The 24,645-nt window shown below is 44.4% G+C and overlaps 3 protein-coding genes across 7 annotated transcripts in view; 2 read left to right on the forward strand and 1 right to left on the reverse strand.

Annotated features, from left to right (window-relative positions):
- Positions 1-6,604, forward strand: part of LOC111962152 (ATP-binding cassette sub-family C member 8-like) — a 141,341-nt gene extending 134,737 nt beyond the window's left edge. The window contains 4 exon segments of the mRNA XM_070442952.1: positions 1,142-1,245; positions 2,470-2,603; positions 3,431-3,493; positions 6,331-6,604. Coding sequence (XP_070299053.1) covers positions 1,142-1,245; positions 2,470-2,603; positions 3,431-3,493; positions 6,331-6,468 — 439 coding nt within the window. The 3' untranslated portion in view covers positions 6,469-6,604.
- Positions 6,605-12,277: 5,673 nt separating this feature from the next.
- Positions 12,278-14,932, forward strand: LOC111962153 (ATP-sensitive inward rectifier potassium channel 11-like). The gene has a single exon (XM_023985012.2). It carries the CDS (start codon positions 13,032-13,034, stop codon positions 14,181-14,183), a length of 1,152 nt encoding a protein of 383 aa, XP_023840780.1. The 5' UTR covers positions 12,278-13,031; the 3' UTR covers positions 14,184-14,932.
- A 133-nt stretch (positions 14,933-15,065) lies between these two features.
- The window catches only part of LOC111962154 (MOB kinase activator 2), a 94,389-nt gene continuing 84,809 nt past the window's right edge, over positions 15,066-24,645 (reverse strand). For all 5 annotated transcript variants that reach the window (XM_023985017.2, XM_070442953.1, XM_023985015.2 and 2 more), the window contains exons 2-5: positions 23,908-24,068; positions 22,298-22,391; positions 17,210-17,334; positions 15,066-16,928 (exon numbers count right to left, since the gene is read on the reverse strand). In XM_023985017.2, the coding sequence (XP_023840785.1) occupies positions 16,615-16,928; positions 17,210-17,334; positions 22,298-22,391; positions 23,908-24,068 (694 nt within the window). In that variant the 3' untranslated portion in view covers positions 15,066-16,614. The remainder of the gene's footprint in view (positions 16,929-17,209; positions 17,335-22,297; positions 22,392-23,907; positions 24,069-24,645) is intronic.

Raw genomic sequence — 24,645 nt, forward strand, 5'->3', positions numbered from 1 at the left:
ATTTGTACCAACCATTAGTGGAAGTGTTGTACCAGTTTAAGTTGTTTTATCATTATGTTGATGACGGTTCATTTGTCCACTCCCAGTTCTACAATCTTTGTAAGAGTGTGTGACAATCAAGAGCTGCACTGTTAATTTTCCAGTAACTTAATGGCAGTTGGTCACCAGGAAGTTCATGTTTATTTTGCAATAATTTACTGTCAGCTGGCTGCAAGTAATTATTGTAAATTTCACAGCAATTTAATGTGCTGATGTATGTCATGCTCACTGGCCTGATGGTGTGACAGAAAAGTCTGTTTGCTGTCAACCAAGATATTGAGGCCAGGTGAGGCTGGGTCCCAAGTGTGYGCACCACAAAAAAAGCTTAGTAGTTGTCAACTAATGTTAAGCTAGCTCGTAATCAGAAAAGTTCTGTGAAAGTACAGGATGGTACTGGCAGCTAGTTGTAACTAAGTTRCTAGCAGTTACTGGATATTCAAATAGCTGGTTATCAGTTAGTTTATGCAAMATTTGCAGCTACTTCCATGCAACTAACTGCCATTAAGTTACGGTGATGTAATGCACAGTAACCTCTTCACAGTGCAGCTCTTTATTGTCACATGCTCTTACAATAATTGCAGAACTGACATTGTTAAAATGTCAACCACTTAAACTGGTACAACACTTCCACTGACAGTTGGCACAAATGTTTTAATTTGACCTTTATTTAACTAGGCAAGTCAGTTAAGAACAAAATCTTATTTTCAATGACGGCCCAGGAACACCTGCCTTGTTCAGGGGYAGAACGACAGTTCGGTTACTAGTCCAACGCTCTAACCACTAGGCTACCTGCAGCCCCAAATACACAACATTCAGTAACTGGTTGTTGTTTACCGTACTTTCACTGCAACCAGTTGCCTGTAGTGTGGCGTAAAACTGCAGTAACTTTTTAAGTGTAGCATTTCATGGAATAWAGRWAWTCGTGGTAGAGAGRGAAARAACAGGATGGTTCTTCACAACCATCACAGCAGTTAAAACCCCCTTCCTGATATGCCCCAAAAAAGGCTTACACATCACCCTCACCTCTGACAAAGAACCCCTCAAGAACCTTTTTGTTGTTGTTGAGTGTATGACTCTGTCAGTGTGTGTGTGTGATCATCAGGTTTAACCTGGACCCAGAGATGAAGGCTACTGATGACATGCTGTGGGAGGCTCTGGACATCGCTCAGCTAAAACCTGTAGTCAAGACCCTACCAGGAGGACTGGGTAAGTGTGTGTGTGTGTGTGTGCGTGCTCTGAAGTTCTACCGTAGCTCGTTCAGAGATATGAGCTGAGAGCTGGAGCTTAATGAGATGTAGATGTATCGGTCTCAACAACATTATATACTGTATGATTTGGAAAGCAGTATAGCAGTGCAGCAACCGCTCTGAGTTGACCCCAGATCAACCCTGCTGGTTGGTTAAGATAGATGAAGGTGGTTTGAGAGCAGTGGTGCCTTGACCAATCGCGCGTCCTCTCACCCATTGTCTGATCAGTTGGATGTGTCAGCTAGCTCTAGCCTAGAGTACATTCTGTATCGTGGCTGTAAGATGTTAGGGCAGCTAGCTCTAGCCTAGAGTACATTCTGTATCGTGGCGTAAAGGATGTTAGCTGAGCAGCTCAAGCTCTAGCCTAGAATTACATCTGTATGTGCTGTAAGATGTTAGGCTGGCTAGCTAGCTCTACCTAGAGTACATTTCTGTATCGTGGCTGTAAGAGTCTAGGGCAGCTAGCTCTAGCCTAGAGTACATTCTGTAGTATCGTGGCTGTAAGATGTCTAGGGCAGCTAGCTCTAGCCTAGAGTCATATCATTGTTACTCGTGCTGTAAGATGTTAGGGCAGCTAGCTCCAGCCTAGAGTACATTCTGTATCGTGGCTGTAAGATGTTAGGGCAGCTAGCTTCAAACTTTAGACTCTCTCTCTCTCTTTCTGCTCTCGCTGACTAATGGCTGCAGGAAATTATCGCACATGATGTACCCAAGTTACGACGGAGAAAGTGTGTCAAATCAAAGTGGATTTGTCGCGTAGCCAGATTAGCAGATGTTAAAGCAGGTGMAGCGAAATGCTTGTGTTCCTACYTCCAGYAKYAAATGTCTAACAGTACAATACTAATACACAAGTGATCCCAAGAAAGAAGGAAACAAGAGATTAAGAAATATCAGAGTGTGTGTGTGGTGGCTATGTACACTGGACAGTGACAGAGAGATGTAGAGACTGAATGTTGCTAAATGTTTGATTTGATATTTATCATTGACCAGCCAGATAAAAGGTCAATTCATTTGACTGAGTTGACAAATCCATTTTCATGGGGTCAAGCACAAGTCTACCAATATTTATGTGATGTTTTTGTAGGTCATGTAATGTCATTGTAATACAAATGTTCTCTCAGGCTAAAGATATGTATCGTGCAGTAAGTCCAGTATTATGGCGATAATATTTGTTGTGTTGCAGACGCCACAGTGACAGAGGGAGGGGAGAACTTCAGCCAGGGCCAGAGACAGCTCTTCTGTCTGGCCAGAGCCTTCGTCAGGAAGTCTAGCATCCTCATCATGGATGAAGCCACAGCCTCTATAGACATGGCCACGGTGAGACGTGTGTGTGTGTGTGTGGCAGAATGGTAAAACGACGAGATAAGGTGGAATGGGAAGGCAGAGGGTGAGTTGGGAGGGGAGAATGTGGAGAGGAGAGAGTGCGAGTGTGGAGGAGGCTGAGGGTGGGTGAACGGCAAACGGGGAGGAGGGGATATGTTGAGTGAAAACGAGAGGATAAAGTAATTGATTGAAAAGATGAACGGGGAGAATAGAGGTATGCATTTAAAGGGGGTAGGAGTATAAGAGAACCCAAGGGGAATCAGTGGGAGGGAGGAAATGGGGTTTCCTAAATAGGTTCCTTTCACTGCAGCACGCTGGCTGCACACACACACACACACACACACGTACACGAGCACATTCACGCACACACACTTAAATTGCCTGTCACAGTGACGGGCCTACACTGGCTCACAGTAGCGCAGCGGTAACCCTGGGGAAATGGAGCATATCTTAAATGGGAGATAATAGCGCAGCAGAGGGATCGGACAGCATTAGAGTGAAGAGGAGTGATGTTTTGGGTTGACATAAAGGCTTAGGTGGAAATTCTGCTGTTGATAATGTAAACTAGGGAATCATTACACTGAATTCTGGGCCTCTAACTCTTGACTCTAGTAATCATGTGACTCGCTGGTATTACTTGTGTTTAGCACGTGACGTAATATAAAACATGTTGTAATGAAATAGTGAAGGCACAAACTATTTGACCTTTTTTGTAAGTACAGTGAGCTCTGTGCGTAAGAATCATGGATGTAAGTCTATCATGTTGTAAGCGTTTCCTATTCTTCTTCTGACTTTGTGTTTGTTTTGTATTGTGCCCACAGGAAAGCATCTTACAGAAGGTGGTGATGACTGCCTTCGCYGATAGAACAGTGGTTACTATAGCAGTAAGTATCTTCTGCTATGACCTTCGTCTTGTGTAATCCAAATGCTTGAGAGGTTGTGACATGCCCTCCCCTCCGTATGTTTTTGGACAGTGAAATGTGGCTCTATACTCTACCATTTTGGATTTGAGATCAAATGTTCCATACGAGGCGACAGTACAGAATGTCACCTTTTTATTTTTGTGTATTTTCATACACATCTATTTTACCGTTTAGAAATGAAAGCACTATGTACTTAGTCCCCCAATTGGAAGAAGTCAYAAGTATTTGGACAAAGTCACTTCTAGTGTGTTAAAGTACTGTTAAAGTATTTGGTCCTATTTTCCTGGCCCACAATGGTTGCGTTCGAGCGGATCACTTTTGTCAAGGCGGTGACCGTCGTTGGTCACTGTCTTTCAAAGTGTGTTGCATTATGGGTATAAAAATTGTATCACATGTCGACTGCTTGAACTTGACCTTTAATCACAAGATTTTTGTAATGTAGTTTTTGATGAAGTCGCCTTCAAGTCGCTTTTCACCAACTGCACCATGCAGCCATCACCTGCATTGTGGGAGGCTCTATTTGGTTAGTCGTTAGGGTGTTTTGGTTTGACCCACGCGAACGTGGCCAAAGAAGTGACTGAAACAGGAACCAACTTTGCCGTGATTCTAAAGCTACRGGGTTTACAAATTAAATGTATATTTGAAATCGTATCAATTAATTGTACACACGTTATATTTTCAGTTTGAGTGATATGGGGGTATAGAAAAGTTTTATAAACAGTAGCAGCTATGTTGACACTGCCATGTTGATCTGAGCCATGCCGTCGGAAAACCACTACAGTGTCTGACTTTCGGCTATCACARATGCACCTCTCCCGACTTCACTCGCCGCATTTGGTCCAGTCGTCTTCGTTAGACTTACTGCTCAGACACACCCAGTGACTACATCAAACTTGTGACTCTACAAAATTGTTGGATGCATTTACAGCTTGTTTTGGTTGTTTCGGATTATGTTTTGCCCAATAGGAATAGAATGAATAATGTATTGTGTCATTTTTAAGAATAGAATGTTGAGAATAAGAATAGATGTTTCTCAACACGTCTACATTAGTGTGGATTCTACCATGATTATGGATGATAAAAAGTGAGGAAGTTACAGAGGGACAAAAATACCCCCCCCCCAAACAATGTTCATCTCCCGTTATTGGTGATGGTGAGAGGTTAGCATCTTTTGTTGTAGCCTCTGTAACTTTCTCAATCCTCATTATTCGTGATTCATTGATGATTTTTCGGAATCATGGCACTATCAGGATTAATTTATGTGTCCAGAAATATCATATCTACTCACTTAGAAAGGAAATGACTCCAGTCATCATTCACCATTCAGTTCCTATTGGGCGAAACATAACACAACCGAAACAAACTGCAAATGCATCCAGCAAGTTTGTAGAGTCACACACTTGATCTAGTCATTGCRTGCTAGGAATATAGGACCAAATACTGAACTTTTGACTACTTTAATACTCTATAGGTGAATTTGTCCAAATACTTTTSACTTCTTCAAATGCTTTCATTTATAAACAGGTATGAAAATACCCTCAAATAAAAGGGGCCGTATGTACTGTCGCCTCATATGAAACRTTTGATCTTCAATCCAAAATGGTGGATTATAGAGCAAATTTTAAATTGTAGCTTCACTTTCCAAATGCATACGGAGGGGAGTGTAGATATAGCATAGGTAGAACTGGGTAACATAGACATATAACAATCTGAACTGGTAGTGCAGTGCTGGAGGGCCGCTGTTTTTTTTTTCTTCTATTGGACTGTATTCTGTGGGAGCAAATATGCTTTTTATTATCTTAAGTTAGAATATCAAGAGTCAAAAGTGACTACCAGGCAGCCATATATGGTGGTTTCCCATGGGAAAGTGAGATTGCGAGAGAACCCTAGGAGACATTATTTACAGTTCTGGTGCAGAACTCTGGTCCTCGAGGAAGATAGCCAGGTACAGATGGCTCCCGATAGTGGCTAATATTTAATATGATACAAATTGTAAAATAAAAATGAGAAAAGGCCGGGCRTATAATTAAAACATTCTAAAGTGCTTTCATAAATCAACTCGGCAGGTTCGGCGCTACAGAAGCCTATAGCTTGGGTCTCCAAATTTAATCCCTATAAATTATGAGGGCATACGCTTACAAACGGCACAGCTATTTATAGCCTGCTTCAYTGTGGAAAAGGGSCCGCAATTCGTCATGTTGATWTGATTTTCAGTTTGCTTCCATATGACTGGTTTCACAAGGAAAAAKWATCTAAAACAATTGCTATGTGTATTTCTAATCCTAGTTCTTCTAACTCTTATCAATTTATAAATGACAGCGCATGTATAATGCTTTTATTTCTATTGGGGGRAAAAGGAAGTAAATGCTTTTTCYACWTGGAACCAGCAGGTTCGCTCGACCTCCATTCATGATTTCCTCTCGCGTTAAATTGTATTAGTGGTGGAATTCTGAGGGAATTAAGTAAAGGTCAGAATATGGTGTGTCTGTAGACACACCTCCGCTACACCTTCATTTCTTTGATCTCGAACCCAAACGAATAGCATGCTTGTTATTCTCATGCTTAAATTCTAGGTCTGAATGAATACGCGTAGAGAGAAAAGTGCATGAAAAGGGAATTACGTTCCCATTTACGCACGCTTAACTCAGCTCGGATTTCCCCCCCATGTGCCTAGCATATATATTTGTAATCTATGTAACCCTGAATGTCAAAACACGGAAGTTGTTGAAAACGTTTGTATTTCTTTTTAACCTAATCTGTTTATTTCTGTCTACTTTTTTCTTTCTCTCTTTACTCAGCATCGTGTCCACACCATCCTGAAAGCAGACCTGGTGATAGTGATGAAGAGAGGKCTCATTCTAGAATACGACAGACCCCAGGCGCTGCTGGAGAAAGAGGACAGTGTCTTCGCCTCCTTCGTCAAGGCGGACAAGTGACAGAGGACAAAGAGGGGAGGACATTCCAAAGTGCAATTGTACCATGGGTTATATACTATAATTTTATTTTCTAATTCTGTATGATATTCGTACATAAAAAGTTCATTCTTTGTTAATAAAAAAACATAAATACTCATTGTGCAGCAGTGTTTTGCATACAGTTTAGTGACAGGAAGGTAGATTTGTGTGACCTCACACTGTACAGAGCAATGATTCAGCTGTGGAAGGCTGGGTCAGAATGACACTAATTGACTCTGGGGTTGATCTAGAAATGGGTGGCATTCCCCTGCTCAGACGTTGCATGCATCAACCAACGGTTGCGTGCCAMATCATCGACTGTGCCGTCGGGCACCAGATTGCTATAACATATGTGGTTAGGTGATATGTAAAATACCTCTCCAGGCATAAGCTCTGGCATGCGCCACCAACGCCTGGGCAGAGGAACGCACCTACAGTCAATAGTAGCTGAGAAGCATGGAGTCGTTCACCACTACCATAAACCGGCCTCGCACTCTCCGACATGTGAGCCCTGATTGGATGCTAGGGGGCCGGACACCCTTTTGACTCTCTAGGGCCACGTTCAATAGCCAAACATTGTCGAACGTTGCAGACAGRAATGAAACGAATAGACCCGACGTGATTCCTTATTCTACAGGTCAGAGATGCACGTTTGTTCTATATAGCATATTTCTATCTGAACGTTCCAAAACGTTGCCTAGTGCTGAACGCATCCCAGGTCACACACATTTCAGTCTCCTCCAAGCAGTTGGTAATGTTTATGGGAGTGCCAAGGTTAATAWAATGAACATGTATGGAGTCCCCTGGTTTGTTATGGAGACCCCAGCACCCATTGGCTTCCTGAAAATGTGAATCCAGTTCAGCATGGGTTTTGTGTGTCGTGACTGCGACATTAACGTGTCAGAAACCAAAATTTAGGACGTGAATCGTAGCCTTGTAAACAGCATGAGAGGGACTGAGATTGTGTATGTTTAGGCCTACTATCCGAGATAAAAATTGTTTAGTGTGTTGCCTAATTATGTTCTTGTCAATGTATTGTCATTAGTATTTGGGAAGAATGTCTATCTTTGGGAATGGATGAATAACCTTCTAGGGTGAATTGGGAATGCATTTCCGTCTTCTGTAACCTCTTCAGACATCTATCCAACATGTTAACCCAACACATGATACAATTCTGAAATCCTCAAGATGTTTCCTAATCACACAAACACTTTTTTATCTTCACAGGGGGCATGACACGCCCGTTTGTGTACACTGAGTCAACCATATTTTCAGTTTGCATTTGRTAGACTGGGACAGCAGGTTAGATAAACTGGGACACCATTATTATAGTCCTAATTGTTCCCTAATGACAATTCAATTTTGTGTGATTAGCAAACATCTGAGAATTTCCGAAAGATATGTGTTGGGCTAATATGTTGGATAGATGTCTGAAGAGGTGACAGAAGACTGAAATCCMAAAAGAATCCCACTGTTTCTGAATTCACTCAGAAATTGTACAATAAAAAATGMGCAATATATACAGTACCAGTCAAAAGTTTGGACACACCTACTCATTCCAGGGTTTTTCTTTATTTTTACTATTTTCTACATTGTAGAATAATAGTGAAGACATCACAACTATGGAATCATGTAGTAACTAAAAAAAGTGTTAAACAAATCAAAATATTTTATATTTGAGATTGTTCAAAGTAGCCACCCTTTGCCTTGACATATTTGCACACTCTTGGCATTCTCTCAACTAGCTTCATGAGGTAGTGACCTGGAATGCATTTCAATTAACAGTTGTGCCTTGTTATAAGTTAATTTTGGAATTTCCTCCCTTAATGCATTTGAACACATCAGTTGTGTTGTGACAAGGTAGGGTTGGTATACAGAGATAGCCCCATTTGGTCAAATACCAAGTACATATTTATGGCAAGAACTGTTAAAATAAGCAAAGAGAAATTACAGTCCATCATTACTTTAAGACATGAAGGTCAGTCAATGCGGAACATTTCAAGAACTTTAAGTTCTTTCAAGTGCAGTCACAAAAAACCACCAAGTGCTATGATGAAACTGGCTCTCATGAGGACCGTCACAGGAAAGAAGACCCAGAGTTAGTTCTGCTGCAGAGGATAAGTTAATTAGTGTTACCAGCCTCAGAAAATGCAGCCCAAATAAATGCTTCACTGAGTTCAAGTAACAGACACATCTCAACATCAACTGTTCAGAGGAGACTGCGTGAATCAGGCCTTCATGGTCGAATTGCTGCAAAGAACCACTATGAAAGGACACCAAAAAGAAGAGACTTGCTTGGGCCAAGAAACACGAACAACGGACATTAGACCGGAAATCTGTCCTTTGGTCTGATGAGAACAAATGAGATTTTTGGTTCCAACCGCCGTGTCTTTGTGAGACGCAGACGGTGTGGTTCCCACCGTGAAGCATGGAGGAGGAGGTGTGATGTTGTCGGGTTGCTTTGCTGGTGACACTGTCAGTGATTTATTTAGAATGCCAAGAGCATGGCTACCACAGCATTCTTCAGCGATATGCCATCACATCTGTTTTCAGCTTAGTGGACTATCATTTGTTTTTCAACAGGACAATGACCCAACACACCTCCAGGCTGTGTTAGAGCTATTTGACCAAGAAGGAAGTGATGGAGTGCTGCATCAGATGACCTGGCCTCCTATGCATCACCCGACCTCAACCCAATTGAGATGGTTTGGGTGAGTTGGACTGAAAGAGTGAAGGAAAAGCAGCCAACAAGTGCTCAGCATATGTGGGAACTCCTTCAAGACTGTTGGAAAAGTATTCCAGGTGAAGCTGGTTGAGAGAATGCCAAGAGTGTGCAAAGCMGTCATCAAGGCAAAGGGTGGCTACTTATACAATATATTTTGATTTGTTTAACACTTTTTTGATGTCTTCACTATTATTCTACAATGTAGAAAATAGTAAAAATAAACTAAATCCCTTGAATGAGTAGGTGTCAAAAATTTTGACTGGTACTGTGTGTATATATATATACTGAACAAAAATATAAACGTAACATGTAAAGTGTTGGTCCCATGTTTCATGAGCTGAAATAAAAGATCCCAGAAATGTTCCATACGCACAAAAGCTTATTTCTCTCAAATGTTGTGCACACATGTACATTTACATCCCTGTTAGTGAGCATTTCTCTTTTGCCAAGATAATCCATCCACCTGAYAGTTGTAGCATATCAAGAAGCTGATTAAACGGCACAATCATTACGCAGGTGCACCTTGTGCTGGTGACAATAAAAGGCCACTCTAAAATGTGCAGTTTTGTCACACACAGTGTGAAATTGGCATGCTGACTGCAGGAATGTCTACCAGAGCTGTTGTCAGAAAMTTGAATGTTAATTTCTGAAAGCTGATGAAACTGTGGGTTTGCAAAACCAAAGTATTTCTGCACCTACTGTCAGAAACCGTCTCAAATAAGCTCATCTGCGTGCTCTTTGTCCTCACCAGGTTCTTGACCTGACTGCAGTTTGATGTCTAACCAACTTGTGTGCAAATGCTCACCCTTGATGACCACTGGCCTGCTTGAGAAATGTGGTCTTCACAGATGAATCCCGGTTTCAACTGTACCGGGCAGATGGCATTCAAGCGTGTATGGCGTCGTGTGGGCGGGCGGTTTGCTGACGTCAACATTGTGAACAGAGTGCCCCATGGTGACGGTGGGGTTATGGTATGGGTAGGCATAAGCTATGGACAACGAACACAATTGCATTTTATCTATGGTAATCTGAATGCACAGAGATTCTGTGACAAGATCCAGAGGCCCATTGTCGTGCCATTCCTCTGCCGCAATCACCTCATGTTTCAGAATGATAATGCACAGCCTCATGTCTCAAGGATCTGTACACAATTCCTGGAAGCTGAAAATATCTGCATACTCACTCTGGACTAAATACTCACCAGACATGTTACCCATTGAGCATGTTTGGGATGCTCTGGATCAACGTGTACAACAGTGTTCCAGTTCTCGCCAATATCCAGAAACTTCGCACAGCCATTGAAGAGGAGTGGGAAAACTTTCCACAGGCCACAATCAACAGCCTGTTCAACTTTATGCTATGGATATTTGTCGGTCTGCATGAAGCAAGTGGTGGTTACACCAGATACTGACTGGTTTTCTGATCCATGCCCCTACGTTCTTTTTTTTAAGGTATACTATATATACACAAAAGTCTGTAGCCACCCCTTCAAATGAGTGGATTCAGCTATTTCAGCCACACCCGTCGCTGACAGGTGTATAAAATCTAGCACACAGCCATGCGATCTCCATAGTCCAAAATTGGCATTAGAATGGTCTTACTGAAGAGCTCAGTGACTTTCAATGTGGCACYGTCATAGGATGCCACCGTTCCAATAAGTCAGGTCTTCAAATTTCTGCCCTGCTAGAGCTGCCCCGGTCAACTGTAGGTGCTGTTATTATTAAGTGCAAACGTCTAGGAGCAACAACAGCTCAGCAACAAAGTGGTAGGCCACCCAAGCTCACAGAACGAGACCGAAGAGTGCTGAAGCGTGTAGCACGTAAAAATCGTCCTTCCTCGGTTACAACACGCACCACCCGAGTTCCAAACTGCCTCTGGAAGCAACGTCAGCGCAAGAACTGTTCGTCAGGAGCTTCATGAAATGTGTTTCCATGGCCGAGCTGCTGCACACAAGCCTAAGATCACCATGCGCAATGCCAAGTGTCTGCTGGAATGATGTAAAGCTTGCCACCATTGGACTCTGGAGCAGTGGAAATGTGTTTTCTGGACTGATGAATCCAGTTATCCTTTTTAGATAAAACTACACYAAATATAATCACGTCACCAAATAATAGATTAAAACACACTATTTTGCAAAGRAKKAYWRCAGCMKCMWCARCASCMYWCTGTAGGGYAGCACCATGGTGTAGCMGGAGGACAGCTAGCTTCCGTCCTCTTCTGGGTACATGGACTACAATACAAAACCTAGGAGACTCATGGTTCTCACCCCCTTCCATAGACTTACACAGTAATTATGACAACTTCCAGAGGACGTCCTCCAACCTATCAGAGCTCTTGCAGCATGAACTGACATGTTGTCCACCCAATCAAAGGATCAGAGAATTAATCTAGTACCGAAAGCATAAACTAGCTAGCTAGCACTGCAGTGCATACAATGTGGTGAGCTGACTCAAAGAGAGAGAAAGACAGTAGTTGAACAGTTTTGAACAAATTAATTTCTTCCAAAATGGAGAAGCAAGAGAGAAATTGTCAGTATTGTTTTTTTAAACTTTCAGTTTTACTTACTTAGCTAGCAAATGCAGCTAGCCAGTTTAGCCTGCTGAAAAACCCTGCACAAACAGAGGGATGCTATGTTAGCTAGCTGGCTATGACTTTCCAACACAACACTGGAACTCTTCCAAGTCAAGGTAAGCTTTAGGTTTGTTTAGTGTAGTACTACAAGAACCAGAACCCTTACATTAGGGGTCCCTAGTGTAAACTGGATCTCTTTCCTCCACCATTGGAAAAGCCTATAAGACTGTCCCACTGTAACTAGCTTTTTAGGAAGCTATGGTTGGTAAAGCAGGACAACTAAAAAAAAATACTGAATTACAAAACTGAMACAAAATATTGGCAACTTTTTAAAAGGTATTTTGATGCACCAGTGCATAGTATGCACCAATTTGGYACAGTGCATTATTTCTGACGGTTTTATCACCTCAACATCAAAACAGAAAGACAACTATATCACTGATTTTCCAGTGTGCTTCGCTGGGTGAACTTCCTGTTTGAAGCTTGCTCTGCCCCCCACTGTGATGTCACACCAATGAAGTGATGTGACTTTGATCATGTGGTTTCTCTGCAAGGGTTTAGTAACAATAGTTTTGACTTTCTCTTGTCAGACCAATAAATAAACGCGTCAGGATTAAATTGACCCAGTTTATATGATTTGCCACTCTTCCTGAATTGACCCTATGTAACAACGTTCCAGAAATAAACTATTGGAGTTAAACAATTTAACTAGATTAAGTTAATTTATGCCACCAGCATAATCCAGGCATTGAGATGTCTCATATTAGCCTACAGATGGAGTAATGTGTAAAGAAAGAACGGTTTGTTCTGCATAAACCACTGCTGTTGTGATTTATCTACCATTTTATAGGTAGGAATTATATGTACATTAATCGAGGGACAAGCGTGCCAGCCCAGTGCGTCAATTGCGACGGTTGGCTACTATCGAGTTGCAGTTGCGTGACTGACAGCGGCAGCTGAATGCAGAATCTTCTCATGGGACCTGGGCGGCTATGGTGGTGCGCCTGCCTGATCTGGAACGGGGCAATGTGAAGAGCTCACATACTTTTAGAAACTAGATGACAGAGCAACACTCTTCCTCTGGCAGCTGCGGTCATTCGGAAGAGRACTTTCACGGGCAGTCGCCTTCGGTTAGAAGACGCACATGAGAAGAGGAAATTAGCCTATAGATTTTAATCAAGAAGCGGTAGCTAATCTGCTTAATCGTTGGCAAGTGGTCCCGCGGTGAATAGTAGGCTATGGGAGCACTATGTTGTCCCGAAAAGGACTGGTCCCTGACGACTACTTGCTGACCCGCTTGGCTGAGGATGTCCAGCAGCCTAAATTCAAGGGGAAAGCACGGAAGGCTCGGTTCGTTGCCAAAAACGGAACTTGTAATGTGGCCCACACGAACATTCGCGAACAAGGACGGTTCCTACAGGATGTTTTCACCACTTTAGTGGATCTAAAATGGCTTCACACACTTATCATTTTCACCATGTCGTTTCTATGCAGCTGGCTGCTGTTTGCGATGGCGTGGTGGCTCATTGCCTTTGCACACGGCGACCTGGATCAAAAAGGTGACGACTTTGTCCCTTGCGTAACGGACATCCACTCCTTCTCCTCCGCTTTCCTTTTCTCCATAGAGGTACAGGTGACCATCGGGTTCGGTGGACGCATGGTCACAGAGGAATGCTTGTCCGCCATAGTGGTCCTCATCATTCAGAACATCGTGGGCTTGTTGATTAACGCCATCATGCTGGGGTGTATCTTTATGAAGACGGCACAGGCGAACCGGCGCGCCGAGACGCTGATCTTCAGCAAGCACGCTGTCATTTCCATCCGAAATAACAGGCTCTGCTTTATGATCCGTTTAGGGGACCTGAGGAAGAGCATGATCATCAGCGCCACCGTGCGGATGCAGGTGGTAAGGCGCAGCACCACTCCGGAGGGCGAGGTKGTCCCCCTGGACCAGATCGACATTCACATGGACAACCCCGTGGGGACCAACGGTATTTTCCTGGTGGCCCCTCTTATCATATGTCACATTATCAACAAAGACAGCCCGCTCTATGAGCTGTCACCAGCGGACTTACAAAAGAATGACATCGAGGTGATAGTGGTGCTGGAGGGGGTGGTGGAGACCACGGGGATAACCACCCAGGCCCGTACATCCTACCTGTCCGAGGAGATACTGTGGGGGCAGCGCTTTGTGCCCACTATAACCGAGGAAGAGGGCACGTACGCGGTAGACTACTCCAAATTCGGTAACGCGATTAGAGTAYCGACACCCAGCTGCAGTGCCAAGAAACTGGATGAGGACGGAGGCATCGCCCGGTTTAAACTGCACGAGCACTCCACCCCGCGGCCGTCGGTGAGAAGGCGCATAAAGCGTCAAAGCACCATCAGCCCACTAGCCTAAATAGACAACTTGAATAAAAGGAGTGGATAGTGCCAATGTGTTTTGTATATGAAATTTAGATTTTTGTTACCAATAACATTTTCATGGATATTTTTGTAATATTACAGAAATGCTGTTTATGATGTTCTGATTCTGGGCAATGGGACCCACAAGGTGTGCACGTGTGTTCTAGCCCAGCACACACCTACTTCAACCAAGGACTATATGATTAGATGAATCCAGTGTTGGGCTAGAACACAACCCTGCACACCCTGTGGGTTTTAAGTCAAGACCAGGATCAAGTATTGTAGCCTTATAGCCATGTGCCCCTACATACTGCAATGTTAAATTGACTATTACCTGAAAGCGTTAGGGGATTTTAGGGGCCTGAACATCTTTCYGTTCTATCAATCCCAGAATATGCACGTATCAAATACCTTCATATACTCAGGGTGCTCAATGAAAACATATGCATGATGGAACACAGTTGGATAGATTTGTAACATTATACAAAGCTATGCAATTATCCAGTTTGAAGGCACAGACCAGCGTGTGTGTAGTAGACTGGTGCCCAACACTCCTCCTGGACAACTGGGCTCATTGCAGGCTTTTCATCTGACCCTGCATGAAAACAATAGCAGACACTGTGGCCCTCAAGGACTTGCCCAGCGCTGATCTACATAATGATGCTCTTGTATGGTAAAAACGTCATATTGTCTTATGCAAAGCTTGACTTGGAAATAAAGGAATGCCTGTTGACATGTACTGTACAGTATGTGTGTGTGTGTGTGTGTATGGATGATATGCAGAGGAGAACCTCCTTGTCAAGTTACTATGCACGCCACACATCAACTTAGTCATCACCACCACCACCACGTTGACAGAAGACAACATGAGACCGAGCGGCATTTGTCTTTTATTCGATTATTATCCGCAGAGTTTAAAATATTAAATTGCTTTTAACTTAGTTAATAATTAAAATACATAAAAATGAAAGCCAGAACTGAAGAACCCTGCAAAAAAATAAAATATATATAAATAAAAAAGAAGAACTATAAACCCAAATCCTCCTTGATACAGAGGCTATGTCAGACGGATTGAGCTTGCCGCTCTCTGTACAGTGAAGTTGAAGCAGACTGTGCATTTGTCTATACATGTGTAAGGATGCCATTATTTTTCATGAACTAGTTTCATCTTTGATAAGAAAAAAAAAAAGTACATTTGAAAGGGAAAATCAAAACCAAAAGATAAGGGGATGGGGGGGGGGGGTATCGTCAAGAGACGGTGGGGCTTGTTCCGCAATACAGAACAGCAAACACCCCCACACGTATCCTCTCTCCTCCTTTCCTCCCTTCTTTTTGGGCGTGCAGACATAACCAATGTCTTTGTCCTTCTCCTGTGCTGCTGGAGGGGGCAGGGGGGCTGCCGCTGTACCGTACCCACAGCAAACAGCTCTCTTCCCTGGGGAAGAGGTCTCCACCACCCTCCCTGTACTCAAATAATGGGAACCAGTTTGTCTTGTAGTAACATGTCTGGTCAGATTAAATATCTAATATACAATCTTTATATCTTCTTCTCCATCTCCCTGCTTGTGTGGCAGTGCCACCCTGTCTATACTGCCCTCTATGGGTGGCCTCTGGGATGGAGCTGTTAAAGAGGGGTACATCAGGTGATTACCTGACTAGAGTAATACCAGAATGACAACTGTAATATATAAAGGACTGGGAGAAGTTTTGTAGGACAGAGAGAATGAGAAAAATAGAGTACTTCTCTCTGGCAGCAGTGACTTGTGTTCTCTCAGGTCCTGAGTAGGAAGCACTTGAATCATCCCAAGATTAACAACCCAAACAGTGATTGGCTAGTATTGCCCACCAGGCAGTTACATGGCTCCCTATAGGCCAGCGTAGTGACCGTCCCCCTTCAATCCTCCCACCACTAGGGGGGAGCAAAGAGCCAATACGATAATAGAGTCGCCTTTCCTCCACACAATAACAACACTTTACAATAGTATGTCCAAGCAAAGCAGAGCCACCATCCTGAACTATACTTTAGGCAGAGGACAGAGGGAGGAAAGGGCAAACAGACGCACTGTCCTCAAATGAGAAAAATAAAACAAAATAGAATAAAAGTCAAATAAAACATTACACATAGTTAGTTCCTAGTTTAAATTGCAGAGCAGATGGGAGGGATTTGCCCCTGGGAGGAACATGCTGACGCCAATTCCTGTTGGCATGACAACACCCCCCCCCCTACCCCCCAAAAAACCCTCCCCCCTGGATCCTTCCGGCTGGCTGGCGTCATAGCGAAATATAAGGGTAGTGGAAGGTCTCCAGGTCCTGCTGCTGAAGCCAGAAGCCTAGGAAGGGCACCAGGCATTCTGTTTCCACATCTCTCCTCTATCTTTATCATCTACCACCTCCTTCCCGGGGCTGCTTCTCGCGGCAACCCCTGCTCATCTCTCCGTCACATGGTTGTGTGAGGAGGGGGAAGGGGCCGAGGTGGGGGAGGAAGGGGCGGCAGGCGCTGGGGGCGCGGGGGCGCAGAGGATTTCGGACAGGTCRTCCATGATACAGGTCTCCTTGGGGTCGACCAGGTTGAATTCCCTTACGAAAACAATGAAATGTGCGTACAGAGTGTTCAAGTGGCCCTGTAGATCCAGGGCGACTGTCTCCTTAAAGTGTGCCCAGAAGAGGTGAGCCAGGACGTGGAACAGATACCGGCAGATCTTCTTTACCAAAGACTCAAACGCGTTGGGGAACTCTTTGCCTGCACGGAGAGACAGAGAGAAGAGCAAGTTTAGAAATTATTTGGTGCTAGCATTACCGTTCTGATTTAAAAAGAAGCTACTATCACAATGCCAAGACAGCTATGAAGTGCCAAAACAAATAACCATTCAACACATTACTTAATTGGAGCCAGTAGAGGGCAGCAGTGGCACAGTTCAAAATCCCAGCTTCAGTTTGATGTCAGAGAACCAGGGAGAGGCTGCAGTGCTGCAGACTGACCACAGCGTGGCGCTGCGGGCGTGGACCAGAGCTTAAACTCACCGTATTTCGTAGGAAAGATGTCGTCGTCTGTGACCAGCTTCTGCACCAGACTCATGACGAAGTCGACGTACTGAGGTGCGGTGCACTTTGTCTTCTTCCCCCTCTCGTCATACCAGTAGTATATTCTGGACACAAACAAGACAGCTGGTCATTTCTCCACGCCATTACTTCCATATAAATAAYAATAATAGCCATTTAGCAGCCGCTTTTATCCACAGCGACTTACTGACATGCGTGCATACATTCTCCGTAWGGGTGGCCCCAGGAAATAAACACTTGTGTGCTTTGAAATGCACGAGATTGAGGCTATTATTACTTCGCCTAGTATGTTGTCGCTGACAAGTCATCTGATCTTGAAAAGGAACAACCKGATCGGTTCAAATCATTACCCATATATCATAGTGTGAATCATCTCGGGTAAAGACTGTGCACCAGGCGAGGAACCTTCCTTACACTGCATGGTGTGCTTTTCCAGAAACTAAAAAAATGGCTGAATCATTCACATCATTATGTTGAMAGATGTAAACACACAAACCCCTATGTGAAAGCCCACACATTCACAGCATTTCCTCGTCTCCAAACAAGACCACGGACAGTCAAAATCATGTTTTTCAAGATTGGATGATATTCGGATCAAAGTATGAAGAAATGACTGTTGCTTCTACATTGCTAAAGTTACCGGTCCCCTCCCCCTGTTAAAAACTTGGATTCAGGAGGTGGGATTATTAATGGGGATAGGGTGTGACTGTTCAGGACCTTTCACCCAACGTGATGAATGACTGAACTGTGTGTGGACCTGCCAGACAGACCTCCAGCCCAGYGAGGAACCAGCCAACCCCACCACCTTCTCTAACATAGACATGTTTGCATATTTCCATTCCAGTGGACTTAATAACCCCCTGTCCATTTCMCTTCCAGATCGGGATGAATTCCCTGCGGTCTTGGAGTAACGCGACACTGACCCCCCCCCGTCGCTCGCTCTGACTGGTCAAACATTTCCCGGAGATGGGTGACCCGGTTAGAGACGGCTGTAACTGAAGGCAACCCCGAGCCACGGTAGTCATGAGTTAGCAAGGTCAAATTGCAAGTCAGTGAAGTCACCAAACAAAAAGATAGCATGGCTAGCATGGACACACGCAACCTGGGAATACAGTACCGGCGCTGGAGCTAGCAGCGCGAGAGTGAAGCTAGCCGGCTACGTGAGCTAAAAGGGGTCATAAACTGCACAACACATCAACATGGCCAGGCACCGCATGAGCCAAAGAAGAGAACTCACAGGGAAGGCCCATCTAGGAGTGGACAAGGTCAAAGCTAGCACGGCTAAAGCAACAGGGAAACAGAGCTAACAGTAGTATAGCCATTAGCTAATGAGGCTAGCAGTGTATGGTATGATAGGCTGTCAAAACTAGAGGGGTTACAGATCCAGCGCAGGCTCCAAATGGGCCGTAGAGCAGAGATGGTCTGTGGGATTTACCCAGGTCAAGCTACAAACAAGGCAAATAGCTTGTGAACAAAAAGGTTTGACTAAAACCCAACGCAAGCTAGAAACTGTAGCAGTAGAGGTGAGAACTAGCAGAATCCCATGAGCCAAGACGAAAAGTAGTCCTTTYTTTGGGTGAAAAGTTCAACCAATTCTCCAAACTGGGACGGTTGTGTTAACAATAGCAGCATGGCGTGGTCTCGGTCTGGCGGGCTGTGGGGCAGACGTTACAAATCCTGAGGAATGTAGAGCGTCCAGATAAGTGACCCTGCAGGAGGGCCCTACTGGCCACAAGACAAGCACCAGGCCAGGCTCCAAACTGAGGAGAGTACAACACTAACACTCACTAGGATAACACACACACACACACACACAGACAACCTTACAAAGACCGGCAAACATACCAAAAAAGACAGACGTCATTAGCCCACAAGAAAAAAAACACCCACACACCAACACACCCATTCACCCACCCACATAAAATGGGCATAAGACTATCAAATGGGCCTGTTCCCATAGCTCATGGAAAGTTCTCCTAAAATAGCACATTTTACAGTGCCTGGAGGTAGGGGGAATTGACTGTGACTTTGTGTTGTGGGGTGGGTGAGTGCCAGCCAGGGAGGCAGGAAAAGGGCGGGGTGCCGTTACTGTGGCACACCATTAGACTGACGGACTGCACGTCTCCACAGCTGTTACAGCCTACTACAATCCTCCTTCGAAACACTGGGAGAATTCGGGTTCATGGGGTTTGCGTGTTGGAATTGTATATTTCATTCCAATATGTAGTTAGGGCTGTCCCCGATAAGAAAACCTTGGTCGRAAAAAAATCTGTTCTTTCGACCAATCAATTGGTCGACATTTTAAAACGTGTATTTTTCCATATACAGTGCATTCGGAAAGTATTCAGACCCCTTAACTTTTCCCACATTGTTACATTACAGACGTATTCTAAAATTGAGGATTWATTTTTCTCATAAATCTACACACAATACCCAATAATGACAAAGCGAAAACAGGTTGTTTGAAATAAAATAAAATGTTTTGCATAAGTATTCAGACCCTTTGTTATGAGACTCAAAATTGAGCATTCTGTTTCCATTGATAACTATGATGTTTCTRCAACTTGGAGTCCCCCTGTGGTAAATTCAATTGATTGTACATGATTTGGAAAGGCTGTCTATATAAGGTCCCACAGTTGACAGTGCATGTCAGAGCAAAAACCAAGCCATGAGGTTTCAAGGAATTGTCTGTAGAGCTCTGAGACAGGATTGTGTCGAGGCACAGATCTGGGGAAGGGTACCAAAAAAATGTCTGCAGCATTCAAGGTCCCCAAGAACACAGTGGCCTCCATCATTCTTAAATGGAAGGACACTTCCTAGAGCTGGCCGCCCGGCCAAACTGAGCAAGAGGGAGAAGGGCCTTGATCAGGGAGGTGACCAAGAACCCGATGGCCCCTGACAGAGCTCCAGAGTTCCTCTGTGGAGATGGGAGAACAGCATCATACTGTGGGGATGTTTTTCAGCGGCAGGGAGACTAGTCAGGATCGAGGGAAAGATGAACAGAGCAAAGTATCGAGAGATCCTTGACGAAAACCTGCCCCAGAGTGCTCAGGACCTCCGACTAGGGTGAAGGTTCACCTTCCAACAGGACAACGACCCCAAGCACACAGTCATGACAACACAGGAGTGGCTTCGGGACAAGTCTCTGAATGTCCTTGAGTGGCCCAGTCAGAGCCCGGACTTGAGCCCGACCAAAACACCTGTGCAGCGACGCTCACCATCCAACCTCACCGCGCTTGAGCGGATCTGCAGAGAAGAACGGGAGAAACTCCCCAAATACAGGTGTGCCAAGCTTGTAGCGTCATACCCAAGAAGACTCAATGCTGTAATCATTGCTAAAGATGATTCAACAAATTACTGCGTAAAGGGTCTGAATAGTAATGTAAATTTGATATTTCTGTTTGCAAACATTTCTAAAAAACGTTTTTGCTTTGTCATTATGGGGTRCTGTGTGTAGATTGATGAGGGGGTAAAAAAACGATTTAATGCATTTTAGAATAAGGCTGTAACATAACAAAACGTGGAAGTGAAGGAGTCTGAATACTTTCCGAATGCACTGTATATGGACGATTTAACAGTTAGGATATTGATTCTAGACCTAATTAAGTTTGTGTACACAGAATTCGACATACATCAACATATTTTGATGGGTAAAAAAAATAAAAACCAATAAAATGACAAGAGAAAATGAAAATAAAATAATGAAATTATAAAAAATAAGTGATTATTTTTTGGGGGCCATTTTCTCGTCCATCCTCACACACTGTTGCACCTACAACACTAATCTAATGAGCACTATTGGAGTTCTGCCCAAGCAAGGCATTTGATTGGTTTGACGTGTTGCAAGGCGTCACTGATTTACACCGGGTCTCCACCCCTATTTAGCCATTTTTGTCTGCCATGAACTTCCCCAGGCTTCCCGTTCATGACGAGGCTACCTGACAACAAATCTGACACAGGCCTGTCATTCCTCAACGGCTTCTCCATTGTTTGCTTTCTCTCTGTCACTTTCATTTTCACTGTGTGTGTGTGTGTGTGTGTGTGTGTGTGTGTGTGTGTGTGTGTGTCCGTGTGCCCGCCCGCGTGCGTGCAAACACATTCGTAGTGTGGTTTAGCCTAAATGTGGGGGATCTGGTTTTTCCAGCCGTAAGTATACACAGGCGAGGAGGGCCTCTTTCCAAAGACAAGGGCTCCACACATGAGAACGGCACCCCGCCCTGACAGGCCCAACTCGTTGGGTGAAGACTTAGTCAACCTCCTCCCCTCTGTTAGACAGGGATGAATRGGCCTCCATGTTATGACGGTCTTTGACTCCGACTACTGTAGGTGTAGGCTCTGCTTTTGTACTGTAGCTGTACATAGATCTTTGTACAGAGTAAAGGCATTCCTTTATGAACAGCTACGGCTGAAGGTGACTTTTTTTTTTTTTTTAAGACTCGGTTTGGTGACTTCTGAGCTAAAGCCATCAGGGGATGGATGCATGGTATAGAGAGGACTCATGTCATGGCRCACATGGAAAGTCCTACATATTCAACCGGATTTTCTGAGAGACCAGAACTATTAGCTAGACAGGCCCCTCCAGTTTACTTGGCGATGGAACACAAACAAAAATGGCCACATCTCCATCAGCTTCTCAGAACCATTCGATCTTGGACCTCCATCTAGGAACTCTGTGGTCTAAGTACAGAGACCTCACTATGCACCAGTCCAGCTAGGAACGCCAGGCACCTCAGAAATGCTCATGGGATTTGAGAACGCTCACAGCGAAATCTACATTCCGACAGTCTCTCACTAGTATTAGACAGCTCTACAGCCCTCCACTTTACAAAACAGAGCGAGAGAGAGACAGACAGAGAGAGAGAGAGACAGAGAGAAGGAAGACTACAAAATGGAAAGTCAGGGGTAACCGAGCGCAGCCCTGCGGTCAGAAAGCTCTGCTGCTATCAAGACATGGGTCTGTATAATGGATTGCGAGACTTCTGGTAAATAACCCAATGGTAGGCCAGAGCACTGATGAATAAACCAATGGTGGTGGGGGGGGTGACTTACGTGTTACAGGCGGTCATGGCTTGACAGGTGTCCCCAGTGCAGAACTCAGAGATGGTGCTGTACTGCAGGTTTATAAGATTGAAGAAGGTCGTAGCTGACGGGAGAGAAGAGGAATATTATCATGTGTAATATCATTATCACACTCCGCAATGAGTCCGCTCCAGATCTAGCCTTGGTTAAATAGCCTACGCGCATCAAATTCATTCAAATAGAGCCTCAGCTATGTTCATCTGTACAGACAACATATCCAACAGCACCGCACATGTTCAGCCCCAGGTATTAAGCAGACACAGGGACAGACAGACAGAGACAGACAGACGTTGGAGGTGCTTTTGGCTCCATTCATGACCAGCATTTTAGCCCCACGGTAAYTTCTTCGTACGTTTTCCCGTGCTTCTTCTTCGCCACGTTTGTTTGTGGCCAACCTTACGTAGCATAGAACGATACGGACAGGGGTCGGGCCTTGTTGCGCAACTCCCCGATTTCACGTCGGGAAAAAAGCGCTCCATTTGTTTTCCATAAAGCCATTGAAACGGCAAAAGAAAAAAGTCTCTTTGCATCTCCCKCTGGAGAGCACCTGGCAGGTTGCTCAGTCTCCAAAACAAGCCCTGGGAGAAACTAAATAACCCCTGTGTAGTCCCCGACACGCGAAGCCTGATCAAACAACCCACAACCGAGAATGCAGGGCTTCACAAGCCCATAGAGAAGATGCCTAAACTATCAATATAGCTTATTGTATACTGGAGAAGGCAATGTATAGAACAGGCAGTGGATTGTCAATAGTCTGGATGGAATATTCTGCTGTCTCAGCCTGCAGGGCATTACAGGGGTTCAGACACATCCGGAGGAAACGTCTAAGACGGAGATGCCGGAGATGACTGGAACCCCAGAGATAACATTGTTCTTATCGCGCCATTGTATGTGGGCAAATTCACGGTAAGAGAGTGACATTTTCATTTTAACGTGAAAAATCGGAGTATATCAAACTAAAACCGATGATTGCAACGTTAAAAAAATATATATATATATAACTGTTTGTACAAGCACTATAGTGAAGAATTTCCACAGAACATTTTACAAAAAATACATTTACTTGAAGAACAGTTCAGATGCAAAGTTTGGTAACAGAATCGAGGCACAAACAGCACAAACCGTCTCATACCAAAACCTTACATCTGCACTGTTCTTCAAGTAAATGTGTTTTTTTTGGTAAAGGTTTCAGTGGAAATCGCTAAGTAGTCATTGTGCATATAGTTATATGGTTTGTTTAACTTTGCAAAATCATTGGTTTTTATTTGACATACATTTTAAAAGTACAAAATCGGTCTGACACTGTTACCTTGGAATTGCCCACAACGTAAGGAGCTGCACCTGGAGATAAATGTCTTGAGGATTTAGCTGCAGTGCAGTGCTTTTACAGAACGCACGTTCGAAGAGAAGACGCACTCTGGTGCGGCAGAAATCCAGATGCCTGAACACTGGAGGAAACCTTCAAGTAAATCTGTCAAGAGTTGCGCTTCTCTGAAAGCCATGTCGTGTCTGGAAAGACGAGCGGAAAGCYCAACACGACCCCCAAATATGTTTTCTCAGCGTGTATGCTGCTGACTCACTGTTGCTGGCGAGCCATTCGTTGAGGTCTATCTCCCTGGGCAGCAGCACCAGCTCTTTCAGGTCGAAGTCCACCACCCGTACTTTCGTAAACTCCGCCTCCAGATACTGCTTCTTCTCTTCCGCTGGCGGCTTCTTCCCATTGGGCTTCGTCTTAGACTTCCTGTAGGGGACAGGAAGAGAAGGGGGGACAGGTTAGAGCGAGGCACAGGGACAGTCACAGACGACATTTTAAGAACTACTCAGTTTGACAAAAAAATGTAAACGGTAGATACCGTATCTAGCTCGTAGCCATTACATTGCAGAGGGTTGTTTCGTATGCATTAAATTCACTTCAACGGAAAGTGGAACTGTGCCGTATCACCATGGCCTGAGTGTGTTATGTAAATCGCCTTTAGCAGACAACCTTGTGTTTCACAGTCGCACACAGGTCAGTGCCAGGGTCGCCGTGGCTCTCCCGCCATGGGGTTTTGAGCCCGCTAAAAGGACCGTGCACCCAGCATCTGTACAGAGAGAATTCTGTTCCTGTGCCTGACCCAGGGCATGACCCCTGGCCTTCCGTAAGGGCCAGATACCACACAGCTAGCCGCGCGCAGCGCCTTGTACTTCCAGCGCTACTTTTAACACGAGTCTGTCATATCACACCGTCACTACACTTCCAGGGCCGTAACTCTCCGCCTTCCCTCACCCGAACAGCTAGTCCACTGATCTAGGGGTTAATGGTTGAATGAGTTAATAGG

This window comes from Salvelinus sp. IW2-2015, linkage group LG4q.1:29 (genome assembly GCF_002910315.2).
Source record: "Salvelinus sp. IW2-2015 linkage group LG4q.1:29, ASM291031v2, whole genome shotgun sequence".
In the NCBI taxonomy this organism is placed as follows: domain Eukaryota; kingdom Metazoa; phylum Chordata; class Actinopteri; order Salmoniformes; family Salmonidae; genus Salvelinus; species Salvelinus sp. IW2-2015.